This window comes from Dipteris shenzhenensis, chromosome 29, assembly GCF_047967505.1.
Source record: "Dipteris shenzhenensis isolate YYH24624 ecotype China chromosome 29, Dip_SZ_1.0, whole genome shotgun sequence".
Taxonomy (NCBI): Eukaryota; Viridiplantae; Streptophyta; class Polypodiopsida; order Gleicheniales; family Dipteridaceae; genus Dipteris; species Dipteris shenzhenensis.
The window spans coordinates 19,471,137-19,485,527 of record NC_141624.1 but is presented as its reverse complement, the minus strand read 5'-3'; the positions used below and the strand labels follow the sequence as shown (position 1 = coordinate 19,485,527).

Genomic DNA, 14,391 nt, shown 5'->3' with positions numbered 1-14,391 from the left:
GATGATGTGGCAAAGTCTGTTCACATGCTGCTTACAAATTGTGCTTAGCAAGGGCTTCTATGCACTTAGGTAGCACTATGGTGATGTGGCATTTAACTAACCCTAATCCTAACCATGTTTGCCTATTTGACCAAGGATGAACTAATCCTAGTGTGACCACAAACTCAACCAAGGGTGTTTCTAACCCTAGTTAGTTATTATCTACCACGTGTCAATCCAAGGGGAACCTTGGAGAAAGAAAAATATTTGTAGCTTCTCTGTAGATGACGGTGATGATCCCTTCTTGACGGCATTGACGGTGATGGAGCATAGGGGCCAGGTATGCAAGAGCCTTGCTGTCGTTTTTGAGACTTGTAGACAGAGAGGCCAAAGGGGTATCACCTTTCAATGCACCACTGAGCTGGGGCGATGCGGTGGACAGTTAGAGTGGGCTAGAAATGCAGTCGCTATTTTGACAATAAGGTGCATGAGATCGTTTGGAGTTGGAGCCGGAGCTAAAGCCTAGGAGGAGCTTGTGCAGGCATTTGGTTGGCTGAAGCCTCTATTGGTGTTGGCAACTATGGAGTTGTGAGCAAAGTGCATCACAGACATTGTGGGACTTTGCAGTCAGTTGCAAATCCTTTTGCTCTGTGATCCTGGACTGCAAGTTAGGAATGGCCGTTCAAGATAGGCAGTTGCTGGCACTAATCGAGGAGCCACTGGAGTCGATGATGTAGGACATGGGTGGTGTTGTGTGAGCAGTTGGGGCTAGTGGGTTGAGGCGTAGCTTGGAGAGAAGTTGTCCGTTGTTGCAGAGTCAAGAAGCTAGCGAGAAGCTCGTATGGCTGGTTAGCTTGGAGACGCCCGTGCTAGAGGAGGTCATTGAAGCTACTAGTTGCTGGAGGCCTGTTTGGCCGGTGACGTAGATGGAGCTTAGGAGACTGGAAAAATAGCTCACAGGCAGAAACATGACTCTCTAAGCATCCATGAGAACGCCAGCAGGACGCCTCACCAAGAACCTCACCTCTTTAAGCATGAATGAGGCAGGAGGAGAAGTCGGCTATGGACATGGAGATGGGTTGGCAGTTGCTTTGCTTATAGTAGGAGGTTGTTGATGAAGATCCTCTGTTGGTGAGTCGTTCATGCATAGAAGGAGTCTGTGTTCTAGAGACAATAGCTATTGAGTCTGTGAAAACATGTGGGTTGTGCATAGATTTGTAGAAAATTTTTCTCTCTCACACAAAAGAGGACTCATAGGGATTCTTTGTGAATCAGACTCTCACCAAATCCCTAAGGCATGAATGGAAATCTCTTCTTTCTCTTAGCAAAAAATCTCTCAAAGAATGCTCTCAAATTTGAATGAACACAGCTCATGAATCTCTCATGAAATGGATGGACGAAAAATTTCTCTCTCAAGGGACGAAAATTCGCTCTCAATCTAAAACTAAAACTAACCTAGGAGAAAACATGTGCTCATAAGGCAAGCCTACAACTAATCTAGGAGACTAGACCTATGCTCTGATACCATGAGAAAACATGCGTGCCCCAAGATTGATGGAGTGCTCTAAGGTGGATGGAACCTATGTGGAAACATGATGAAGAGAATGCTCATGACATGTACCTCAAGTCAATTAGGTTCCAAGATAGATTAGCTTGGACTCATAAACAGAATCTTGAGTGAGTGTGCATTTCTCTTTACTCAACAATACATGATAGGCCTCTTATATAGAGAGTGCCCTTTGAATAGTCAATATCTGTGGGATCCTCTGGTCCACATCTCTCCTTGTGGATATCCTCAATCCACATATCCACATCATGTAGTCCACATCCTAGGGTGGATACTTTGATTCTTTCCTATACCATACCTTAGCCTTTAATCTATGTGCACATGGCACCATATCTCAACATGTTGTGACTTTCATACGTGGTCTATGACCCAAACGAAATAAGGTGAAAATCTTTGTGAAGTAACAGTGTCCTACATACCCACGTTGGCCTCTTTAGCGTTCGCACTCCACTCATTGACCTTGCGAAAAATCCTCCATCTCTGCCCCCGAAACGAACCTGTCTCCTCTGCTGCTCCAGTTCATCAGGCAGCATCAAACTGCCTGATGAATTGCAATGCTTTGTCTGTATGACCATATTGTCCATTGTAGGTCATAAACTTAACAGATTTACCTCCCTCTTTGAATTCCTTAGTTTCTCTGGAAGACTTACTCTTCCTAGACTTCTTGTGTTTGCTTCTTTTCTTAGATGGTTTATCTGATGGAAATCGTTGTGATAAGCATATTGGATCTATTTAATTAGTTGTATTAAGGTTAGAATCTACATGGTTTTTGGTAGAAGTCCCTGCTATTTCAGCTTGTTCTTATGTTGAGAGAAGTGCATCCCCACCTTCTCCAAAGCCAAACTTGCTTCTTAAATCTCCAAGCAGACCGTTTAAAGAGAACCTCTTGAAAAATTCTCCAATCAAGAGGGCTCCTTGGCGCTCTTTGAAGAATTCTTTTCAAGAGAAGGCATATGCTCAAGGTAAATATATAACTTAACTTTTTTCTTTCTTTATTTACTTTTAATTTGCTTCCTTTTATTGTTTTGTGAATTCAGTGAAAAGACTTATTCGAGAAAACTTGGAGTATGTTAGTTTTAAATCAACAATTATTCAACGTTCATCTAAGAACATGCATGTTTCATCATTAGAGTAAAAGAATTGCCCACCGAGAAGAAGCACACTTGAAATTATCAATGCTGATTCTAATTGAGTTGGTGGGCATCAAATTGGAATGATTTTATGAATTTCCAAAGCTATTGTAATTGTTGAAAAATGCATTGACAAGTATTTCCTTAATATATAATTTACTAATGCTGGAGTGATTTTGTTTGGAAATGTAATGTTATTTCTTGAAATAGGACATTCCAATTATGTTATTTTGTGAGAGTTGTTGTTGAAAACAAGTTTGAAATTTAAGTGGCACATGTAATTTGTACCAAGTAATTGAAATGTCAAAAAATTTAAGTGTAATACAACAATGTAATACTTGGAATTATTAAGTTGCAATTCATAAATGTAATTCCTTAAAATTTCAAGTAGGAGATCAAATTAAATTAGAATAGGTGTTTACAAATAGGCCTGTTTGCAAAAATGTTTTTTGGTATGCGTGTTGGACCTATTGATTGTTGGGACCACGGATCTCGATTTTTAAAACCGTTTGCTCCATTGCGTTTCGAAGGCCCAAAAACCCCTACTTGCTAGCTCTTGTGCAATTCCATGTAGTTTCTTCTCTTTGAGGTGCTGAATCATATGTCTTTGTCAAAAAACCTGTTAGATATGCTCAATGCCCCACCCTCCTGGTAACCACCAGTGGTCCAAGGTGCTCAAGTTGTAAGGCTCCCATATGAGGAGAAGCCATGTGTGAGCGTGGGACACTAGATGGATCCTGACATGCATGTCAGATGAGGTCTATCAATGAGACTGTTGATGGTAGAAAGGTGATCTATGTGAGTCTAGCCTATGGGCTAGGCAGGGTAGGTAAGCTGGTAGCATAACGAGGCACATTGTCTTGATTGTGTGGGAGCCCTTTACTCTTGCTTAGGTCTGGGGGCCAGCAGTCCCCTTGATGGAGGTTCGGGGACGAGAGCCCCCAAGGCGATCGTATAAGGAATATTCCCTGAATATTCCATGGACGACTAGTCAGTTCCATCGACTAGGTTGATTGGTCGGCTCTATCGACTAGGTTGACTAGTCGACTCCACCGACTACATTGATCCGACTATTGACCTCATAGCTATAAAGAGGCGACCTCCCCAGTCCGTTGTATCAAATCAGATCAGATCTTCCAGCTAGTACCTCTTTACCTAGTATCTGTCTAGATCGCCATCTAAGCTTCACTATGGAAGCGCACAGGTGGACAGAGCCATCATTATACTACATTAGTATTTTGTTCATCTCTAGTTTGCTGTGTACTCTCTATTCTTTGTTCAGTTTCTATTCCGCTGCATCATGTAATTTAACAAAACCCTTCAAAATTTCAAACCTTTGATTTTTGGATTATAGGTCAATTACAAGGGTTGTTGACTTCCTGTTTCCCATTCATCGATTGGGATTTTGGAGTTCTAGCAGAAGAGAGATATTTGCAGATTGTCTTGTTGAGTCTGAATATTTAGTGACACCCATATTTTGAGGCATCCCATGTAGTGATGCCCATGTTTTGAGGCATCCCATGTTTTATTTTCACTGGTGCTCACTACTATGGGGCCGTGATTTCTTGGATATACCTTATGTAGATCAATCTGGTTGCAGTTTGAGCCATGTGCACTCATTTTTGTGGTTTGCATTGGGTTGTAGTGGATGCTTTACAGTCCATTTGGATGCATTGCGATCCTTGTTGGATGTGCTGATAGGCCCAGATTGCCTTGTGGGATGCTTTATTGATGGTGGATGTTTAGCACACAGATGCTATTTTATGCTAAGGAATAACTTTGACATATTGCAGGGTTGTGCTATGATCTCTTGGATGAGATTTTGTTGATGCACATGCTCATGGATAACATTTTGATGCATATGCTCATGGACAACATTTATGCTTCAGGGATTTTGGCACTTATTGGCATTGGGATTGCCATTGTTTTGCCATTACAGTTGGCATTTTGTTTTGGGCCAGATTCACTCATATGGATGCATAGTATATGCACATGAGTCAAATGCATTTTGATGCTTTGAGCCTTTGAGGTTTGGTGATATTACCTTCCATTTTAGCATACACATTTGGGTGCACGTGGTATTTGGTGTGATTTCTCTCTTGCATGTACTAGCATTTGGGATTTTATTTCATTTGCATCATGGCATCCTCTTCCATGTATGAAAAGGAGTTTTTCAACATTAAGTTTGATGGGACAGAGTTTTCTTTATGGAAAGAACAGATAAGGGATGTGCTTATTCAAAAGAAGTAAACCCTTGGCAGGGATTGGAGCTAAGTCTGCAAATATATCTGAGGATGATTAGAATGAGTTGGATGCATTATCAAAGTCTATTGTTAGACTGCATCTCGTAGAGTCAGTCTATTTCACAGTATTAAATGAGCAAACTACGGAAGATTTGTGTAAGAAATTATGTGCCACTTGTGAGAAGGAAACTGCCGATCGACATGTTTGCAATACTATGCTATCATGTCTTATCTTTTCACGAAGAATTTCAAAAAACAAGTGTAGAAATGTAGTGTAAGTACATTGTAAAGACATAAAAATAATACGGGTGCACAAGTATGGAATACTTATACGAAAGCATGCCCATGTAACCTTTACAATAATTTAGTTCAATGCATAAATGGAAAATGAGGGCACCTACAAGGGTGCATGCTCACACTAGCTCATCTTTCACGTACTGATGTCATAGGGGTGCAACGGTCCGCACTACGGAAATCTGTGGTGGACCACTAGAAGTGGGCATGTTAGTGCTCCGCATGGGCATCCCCACGTCATAGTCTAAGACGATGTTGTGGAGCACACAAGCCACAACAATGATCTTGGGCAAGAACTCTACATCTGGGCATTGCACTGTTTGATGGAGGAATCCCCACAGTTGCTTCAATCTCCCAAAAGTCCGCTCCACCACTATGAGCGTGGATGATAACTTGTAGTTGAATTTTTTCTCATCCAACGTCTCTGGAGCAGGGAATGGGATGAGCAGCCAAGGGAGATCCATGTACCCCCCGTCCCCCAAAATATGTTGTGGTTGCCATGGATGTAGTGAGGTCCATTAAGAATACGTCCTGTCATTGCCCTTGCAAACATAGATGAACTACGCAGAACTCTGATGCCATTGCAACATCCAGGCATCCCCACCATGACGTCCAAGAACCTCATGTTAGCATCCACCATAGCTTGCACGATCATGGAATAATTATGGTCCTGATCATACCAATGGGTGTGCACCTCACCATACAGAAGCTCGAGGTTGATGTGTGATGCATCAATTGCTCCACAACAATTAGGAAACCCTTGCTTCTCCTCAAAGTCATCTTTAATTTGCTGAAGCTGAGGACCACTTTTAGGCCAAACTATGAACCTTGCATGGTGCTTCAAAATTGCATGAATGAATTGTCGAAACACTCTTCCTAGAGTGGACTTGCCTACTTCATCCAAGGCAGCTACGTGATGAAGAGGTCCCCCCCATCCCAAGACGGTGCAAGGACATGGCAACTTTCGTTTCTACGGACAACTCCCTTGTGGGGACACGAGTAAGGATTCTTTTAGGTATTGGTTTTTGGGAGAAATCAACCCTCACTAAGTCACAAACAAAGGTAAAGCATTCCCTAGGCAATCGAAGATGCTCGCACATCATCACCACGAGAGAAGTCCATGAATGTCTCCCAAAACTCTTGGCTTCGCGGCTTCACGTACCAGACACCATGGGCTGAGTCCTTGAGGTTGTGATCTCGCCTAGCTCCTGCAGTAGCCAACAATGCCTACAAGGTAGTGCCAACTTCGGTGGAGAATGGAACGTCATCATCTTCTAGATGAATGTCATCTTTATCGTCAAGGGCGAGGTCACGAAACTCTTCAACTTCGAAGCCGAGGATTGCTGGCAAACTTTGCTGCAAAGCAAGCGTTACTCCCTCGAGAGCTGTAACCAAAGTTGACAATGCATCCTCTTCAAAGTCCATTGTAGGAGTCGCGTGAGGAGGTGCAATGGAGTGAAAAGAATGAAATGGAGGAGTGTGATGAGGAGGCGGAGGAATCACGTGAGAAAGACCGTGGAGGAGTTTCTTGAAGCTTGAGGGGGGGGAGACGTGTTGGAGTTTGGGGGGGGGGGGAGAAGGAGGAAACAGGGAGTTCTAGATGGAGGTGAAGTGTTGGTGAGAGAGAGGTGGGAGCGCCAAGTAGCTGTAGATGAACGAAAACGGAGGGGGGGGGCACTGTAGACAGGGGCTGAGTCGAGAGGGAGGACTCAGGAGGGCTTTCAAAAGCAATTTTTCTGCCGTGCGTGGGGTGCTATTGATTTCGTATCGTTGGGTGGAGGCGGTCTGTCGAGCGATGTATGGGGAGGACGACGCCAGGATAGCAGCGCCACCAGCACAGAGGCGGTGCATGGGGACGGCCTCTAACAAGGAGCTGAGAGCTTTTCACCATTTGTCTAGAAGGGAGTTGCGGGGACTAAGTGGAACCAATAGTTAACTTGAAAGCCAAATAAAACACCAAATGAATGAAGAAATATTTAGGGCGCGTGCCGAGGACGTGCTCTGCATCGCTCCGAGCCAAACCTGCTGCGCCGCCGCCACATGTAGCAGAAGCCTCCAGATCTGGCAGTGATTGCGCAAATAAAATAGGCACACACGTAAGTTATAGAGATCTCAGCTAAAAGTAGGGCAGACCACAGTAAAAGCCACTATCAGCTAAGCCTTCTTCTTCTTCTTCTTCTTCTTCTTCCAGCTGTGTATCACAGCAGCAAGCTCCATACGCGCTTTCAAGCTCACCGATTTCTGCATCCTCTTAGCTCAGCTCTCTGAGCAATTCTAGCTTTATCGCCTTTACACTTTCTGCTCTCTGTTTGTAGATTTTCAAGAGCTTCTATTGTTTGGAGGGCTTCATCAACCCAAAACCTTCCTGCATCCATCACAGTACGGCTTGTCCTAGAATGGGAGCGGGATGGTAATGCAGAGGTGGTTGTAGAACCGAGGGGAAGAGGGAAAGCAAGGGCCTTTAGAAGCCTTACTACTCTACTAGACTCTCACTGTGAAAAAGCTGCAAGCTTCCCCTTCGGTAATTCTTCTTCGGCCCGTTAGTAGCATTTTGCCACAGTCCCCTCTCCTTATTTCATCTGTTTCCGGGAGTTTGGACCGTTATGGCTCCCTTCCATCCAGCTTCCAATCGCGAAATCTCCAATGCTCCTTCTGTCCGACATGACACCCCCGCAACGAGCTGCAGCACTGGTATTTCACTAGCTCCTGGAGGTGAAGTGGTTGTCCGCATAGATGAAGGAGCGAAAAGTCCCGACGGCTCCTTCAGAAATGATTACAACAGGGTTGCCAGATTGTCGTCGAACCTTGCAGAAAATAGGGACGTCCGTCAGTCTTCAAGTCCTAAGGGTAGTCCGCATGTAGCGCCGCATGCGACGACAAACCAGACAATTTGGAGGGAAGTCAGTGCCGACTATTTGCAAGGCCTTGAGTACGTAAAAGAGGATTCTGGAGTGCAGGGATCGACGGACGGGAAGAGAAGGCGGTCCAAGGAACGTCCTAAAAGCTTTGATTTTGGGGTGAAACTAGACCCGCCCACCCAGCTGATTGAGAATTTCCTCCAGAAGCAGGCGGCGTCCGGGAAGCTTTGTTTGGATATGGATATGGACCTGATGGAAAAGCTCTGTACTTTGGAGGCTACCCATGTGGAACGCACAAACCTTTGTCCTCTGGCAGAGCACTCGGATAGGAACGGCGTGATTATGCACCACGAATCCGGAAATCCCAGCTTCCCTTCAGCAGAGGTGCGAGGAAATCTAGAGGAAGAATCTAGTCCCACGTCTACTCCGAGCCTGAAAAGCAGTCCTGGCACAATGTCTCGAAGCGAGCAACAACGGGGTGTCTCCTTTGAGCCTACGCAGGTATTGGAAATGCCCCAAGGAGAGCTAGCCACTTCGATTTCGTTCGGTGAAACACCAACGGTAAGCCCTCGCATCAAGAGTCCGCGAAAATCAGCCTGCACCTTGCAAGATGATGGTTACGAGTCGGATAGTAGCGATGAAGCAGAGATTAGACGCAATGCTCTGCCGTCTTTGAATCGAATCCAAACTCGCTCCAGATTAGCCGATTCTCCTCCGATTCAAGCTGGTGATGGTACGAAGCTCAGTCAAAAATCAGCGCAGATTAGGTCAGGGCCGATGAGGTCTGGTATGTTGAGGTCCGGCCTGCTCCACAAATTAGGCAGGACGGATGAAGAAGAGGACGATCCCCTTAAGGATGCAGACATCCCTGAAAGCTTCCGAAAGAACAAATGGGGCTTTATGTCTGCAGTACAATGGATAGCTTTTTTTCTGATTATGGGAGGATTAGTGTGTACTCTCACAGTCCCTGCATTGACGAAGCGGCAAACGTTGAGTATGGCTCTTTGGAAGTGGGCTCTTCTTGTATTTCTGGTCTTCTGCGGACGGCTCGTTTCTGGGTGGATCATAAAAATATTGGTGCTCATCCTGGAAAGAAACTTTTTGCTGAGGAAGAGAGTGCTTTACTTTGTCTATGGGCTCAGAAAGGGCGTGCAGAATTGTCTTTGGTTTGCCTTCGCCCTACTGGCATGGCGTTTGGTGTTTGATCCGAAGGTGGAAGCAACCACGAATAGTAAAGTGCTGCCCAATGTGACGAAGGTGCTGAATTGCTTTCTCATCGCCGCTTTCATCTGGCTAGCCAAGTTATTCTTCGTTAAGGTTATGGCCTCTTCATTTCACGTGAGCACCTACTTCGAACGAATCCGGGAGTCATTGTTCGATCAGTGGGTGGTCGAGACGCTCTCAGGAGCGCCGGTGATAGAGATGGAGGAAGAAACAAAGGTGATAGAAGAGGTGGAGGGATTGAGGAAGGCAGGGGCGAAGATAATGGTGGATATGTTGCCCAAAGGAGGAGGGGTGGGAGGAAACAGAAAGAGTGGGGTGATTGCGCTTGGAGGAGCAGGAGCAGCAGGAGGAAAGAGTGGAATGATAGGAGCAGGAAAGAGTGGGATGATAGGAGCAGGAAAGAGTGGGATGTTGGGATTGAGAAGCCAGCAATCGATGGAAGCAAAATCAGTCGAGAGCGAAGGGATAACCATAGATGATCTACACAGGCTCAATCAGAAGAACATATCAGCTTGGAACATGAAGAGGATGATGAATCTGGTGAGGTACAGAGGCATATACACGCTTGCTCACGTGATAGATGAATCTGCCCAAGACGAATCACAGGATGTTGAGATCCAGAGTGAGTGGCAAGCTAAAGCAGCTGCCAAGAAGATCTTCAAGAATGTGGCCAAGCCAGGTGCAAGGTAAGAGGTCGTCTACTGTGTTTGTGCTTCAATTTGTGCATCAAATTTTTGTTACATTGTTGCTGCAATGCGTAATTTGTGACTTCAAATTCTTGTTCTAGTTTAAAGATTTGCAAGCTTTTGGTGAATCTACTATCTAATGTGCTCTCCATGTGGAAGTTGTAACCTACCTGTTTATATAAATCTCTGTTCTAGTTCCAGGATTTGCAAGCTTTTGGCGAGTCTATTTGGTTTATATATCACTGTTCTAGTTCCAGGATTTGCAAGCTTTTGGTTCAATGCAATATGCGTTCGCTTGCCCGATCTATGTTTAGATGGTTCTCAAAGTATCAGGCCATTGTTGGTCAGTTGGATGTGCAACTTAAAGGGCCGCCTTGGCTCCCGACCTTCAATTTCTGCATTTAGGATGGTCTTCACTCGTCACTCCCGAGCTTCGATTTCTGCATCAAGGTTGGGTTTTAGGTGTCTTGCAGCACGACTCGGAAGCTGTGCGGGCAAAAAAAACAAACAAGAACGCGCCTCCCTCCGTCCCGTCTGTCCCCACATTGGTCTGCCGCTGCCTGAGTCCCGTAGTTGGTAGTCCTCGCGCAGGTGCCCACGTAGCGTTCCAAAGTCAGCATCGTTCGATTCTGCGCTACGGTAGAGATGTTTTCGAAGTATTTTGATTAGAGACTATAGATACCTCAGTCGAACCGCCCCTCGTAGTGGAACCGGCCCCGCGTTGATTGTGTTACAACTGTCCCGTTTGGCGCGCTTGGCAAGCTCCGTGCACTGGGCAGCGTGCACCGGAGGTGGCTGCAGTTATTACAATCATATACGCGAGTGCCTTTCCTGAGGCTGGAAATGCATTTTGAAATTTGGACGTTTAGCTGTCGCGCAAAGCTCTGGAATGACAAATATTAGATTCTGAGCACTTCTCCTCGCCCTTGGTGCATTGAATTATGCATGACTCTCTCGCTAACATGGGCGGGCGATCTTGCCTGTCTTTGATTTGTGGGTCGTGTCTGAGAGCGCATTCCCATGTTGCCCAAAACGTTTTTGGAGCATTTTTAGGCTCGAAATGCAGATTAACATGGGAACAGCGCTTGGATCACATCCTCTCTAATTGCGCTTTGAAAATCTAGAGTGAGCCTAAAAAATTATTCGGTGGAGAAGACACTATAAACCTAGGGCTCCTATATCAAGGCTAACATCGCCCAAATCCCTAATGTTAGCCTTGAAAATAGGGAGTCCTTGAAATAAGGAGACCTTTACAAGAGCGGTGGGAAATCCTCCTAATTTCTTGAGAGAAATGACACTGAATGCCCTCCAGTGACGCTAGTTACATTTCGACTCACTCAAAAACCTTTTCCACTATGAGCCATTCTCACACACACTAATCCATGAATGTCACCACTCATATAAGAGCTTAGGAGTGCTAGACTATGATTGTGCACTACACTATGATCGTGCTTTGAGTGATGTTAAGTGCAATCATATGAAGCCTTGGAAGAAGAGAGCCATGAAGGTGTGAAGTGTGCACATAATGCAGACTAGATGTGCAACAAAAATTTGTTGCATTGTCTGACAACACCACAAAAATCTAAGAGTAAATGGGACATGCAGACCAAAGGGAACAACATCCACTATCTTGGATGCATGGTTGATACCTTATTTTCCATGACGTGCTCCTTGACATTGGAATAGGTTTTTATAAAACCGACTAACTTGTATGTTTCTAGAACTTTAGCATATTCTAAACTAATTGGCATTAAGCTCTCAGCTCTTGTTTCTATATCTATTGCACTCTTGAGTAATTGGGTTCATGGGTGTTGTTTATTCATTGGTATCGCATGCCTTGTGAAAAATTATTTGAACTACATCCTTATTACAATGTAGTTTATTAACTTCTCTTAGGAAGTGTCTAGAGACAACATTGGGGCTAGTTTAAGTGTTATGTTTTATTTGGAACTTGTTTTTCTTAATTCTAATGGACTTTTTTGAACCAATTTTTGTAGATACATTGTGGAACATGATCTGTTGCGTTTCATGCGTCAAGCAGAGGTTGAAAAAGCTATGGCTTTGTTTGAGGGTGCCACACAAACGGGGAAAATCACTAAGAATGCTTTGAAGGACTTCACAGTAAGCAATCTGGCATTGATTTGTTATAAACTTTAAGGCTATATAGATTTTATTCATTTGTAAATTAAAAGGCATATTGCTCAAATGTACAATTTAATGCATTGTTTGGTATGGTTTGATGTAATGGCAATGTCTTGTGAAACATTCAAACTCCCATCATGGTGACCTATTGTTCTGGCATTGTTAATGTTATTTTGATGAGAACAATTGGTGTTGGAGCAGGTGCATGTGTTTAGGGAGAGGCGAGCGTTGGCGTTGTCTCTCAACGACACCAAGACGGCTGTCAAGAGGCTCCATAGCATCGTGGATGTGTTGGTTGGAGTGATCATCCTCATCATCTCGCTCCTCATTCTTGGAATCACCACCACTCACCTCCTCCTCCTCATCTCCTCGCAGCTCGTCCTCATCGTCTTCATCTTCGGTAACACTTGCAAAACTGTCTTTGAAGCCATCATCTTCCTCTTCGTCATGCACCCTTTCGACGTTGGCGATCGATGCGTTGTCGATGGGAATCAGGTATATTTTTCATCGACGTCTCTCATGATGTTGCAATTACATGAAAGCCCGACATTTCTCCATGAGGTTTATCTGAATTTCTGTTGCTTTGTCGCTTACCCTCCCGCTCTGTATTCGTTCTAACGATTCCGGTGTGAAGGTTGTGGTCGAGGAGATGAACATCTTGTCTACTCTGTTTATGCGAAACGACGGTGAGAAGATATGGTACCCAAACTCATTGCTCGCAACGAAATATGTAATAAACTATTACCGCACCCCAGATACGGGAGACACGTTTGATTTCTCCATCGACGCATCTACTTCGGTAGAAAAAATCGGGGTGCTTAAAGAGAAGATTGGAAAGTAAGAAATCTCTCTTTCTCGCTATTTGGCGATTGCCTTGCATCTGGCCATTTCAATTATTTCGGCAATAACTGTTCACATGTTCATGTACCATAGATGCATTACTAGTAAGCCTAATCGTTGGACAAGAGAGTTAGGCTAACTGTTCACATTTTCATGTCCCACAGATACGTTACTAGTAAGCCCAATCATTGGACAAGAGAGTACAACCTTATCGTGCAGGATATCGAGGATAACAACAGAATGAAAATGCAGTTGATGGTGAATCACACCATCAACTACCACGACGTACTTGAGAGGCAGATCCGGCGATCGGATCTCATTTTGGATGTTAAAAAGATGTTGCAAGAGCTGGACATCAGCTACCGGCTTCTACCACAGCAGGTGCATTTAGGCAATGCAAGTGATATTCGATGGGATGTTTGTGGCCGTCATAGCCATGAGGAAATTCTCACACGTGGATAGAACTTGTAATCCGATGGGACGAAAGAATGAAGAATGGCTCTTATCAAATTCTTACATCTAATCCTGTACATGTCCACAATAGTCGATCGCTCTTCCCTTCGATGATCGCCATGATCAGCGTGCAGCCCAAACTTGAACGAATACATGAGTATCACAACCCACGTTGTTTTACCCACTATATAGTATAGGCTTCACCTCCACATTGTTGAAGTGGGGGATACCTATTCAATCTCCAACAACATATTGCAAATCATTGCTTGAGTTTCAAATGGCGTTGCACGTTGTAAGAGAGGAAATTTTGAAATCCACCAAAATTAAGATTTGTGGTTGTGCACTCATGCCTAGTGCTTTTGTATTGAAGCTTGCAAATGCACACGTACATGTGGGAGCGGGTGAGAGAGAGAGACACACACACACACACACACTTTTCTTTTTATATAGCTATTTTCACTTATCTTAATTGCTAGTTAAAGGAAAGTAACGTATCTAATTTTATTTTCCTTTAAATAACAAATTAAGATAAGTAGCCCTTTAAAAGTATAGCAAGCTTAATGCCTTTTGTATATATCTCATCAGAACACAAGGTTTTAAATCGATTGGATTTTATATTTGATTGTTTTGAACATTAATAACCTTGGGTCGAGCTAGTCCAATGACTCACTTGCTTTGATGGTTGGTGCAAAGTTACATGTACCTTATGACAAAAGAAAGTATATCCTAAACCCTTTTGTATGGTCATAACTTATAAGATTTGGCACTTTAAAAGTTTCTTATGATTTTCAAGCGAGACTTAATTATGTGTTGCAAATTTAGGTTTGGTGAAACAAATGTCAACTATCATAAATCGTTCTTTATTTATCGATAGCATGTATATCTTTTCACTTTTCAATGTCTTGCCCTTATACTTGAAATAGTTAGTTTTCAGTACTTCTAGAGGCTAGTGGTGCCAATTGCATGAGAGTATAA

At 43.9% G+C, this 14,391-nt stretch overlaps 1 protein-coding gene across 1 annotated transcript; it reads left to right on the top strand.

The window, feature by feature from the left end:
• Positions 1 to 7,418: 7,418 nt before the first annotated feature.
• LOC147882543 (mechanosensitive ion channel protein 6-like) lies at positions 7,419 to 13,713 on the top strand. Its single transcript, XM_087400678.1, has 5 exons — positions 7,419 to 9,981; positions 11,979 to 12,102; positions 12,325 to 12,618; positions 12,758 to 12,960; positions 13,128 to 13,713. Exons 1-5 carry the CDS (start codon positions 7,817 to 7,819, stop codon positions 13,423 to 13,425), a joined length of 3,084 nt encoding a protein of 1,027 aa, XP_087256804.1. The 5' UTR covers positions 7,419 to 7,816; the 3' UTR covers positions 13,426 to 13,713.
• The last annotated feature ends 678 nt before the right edge of the window (positions 13,714 to 14,391 follow it).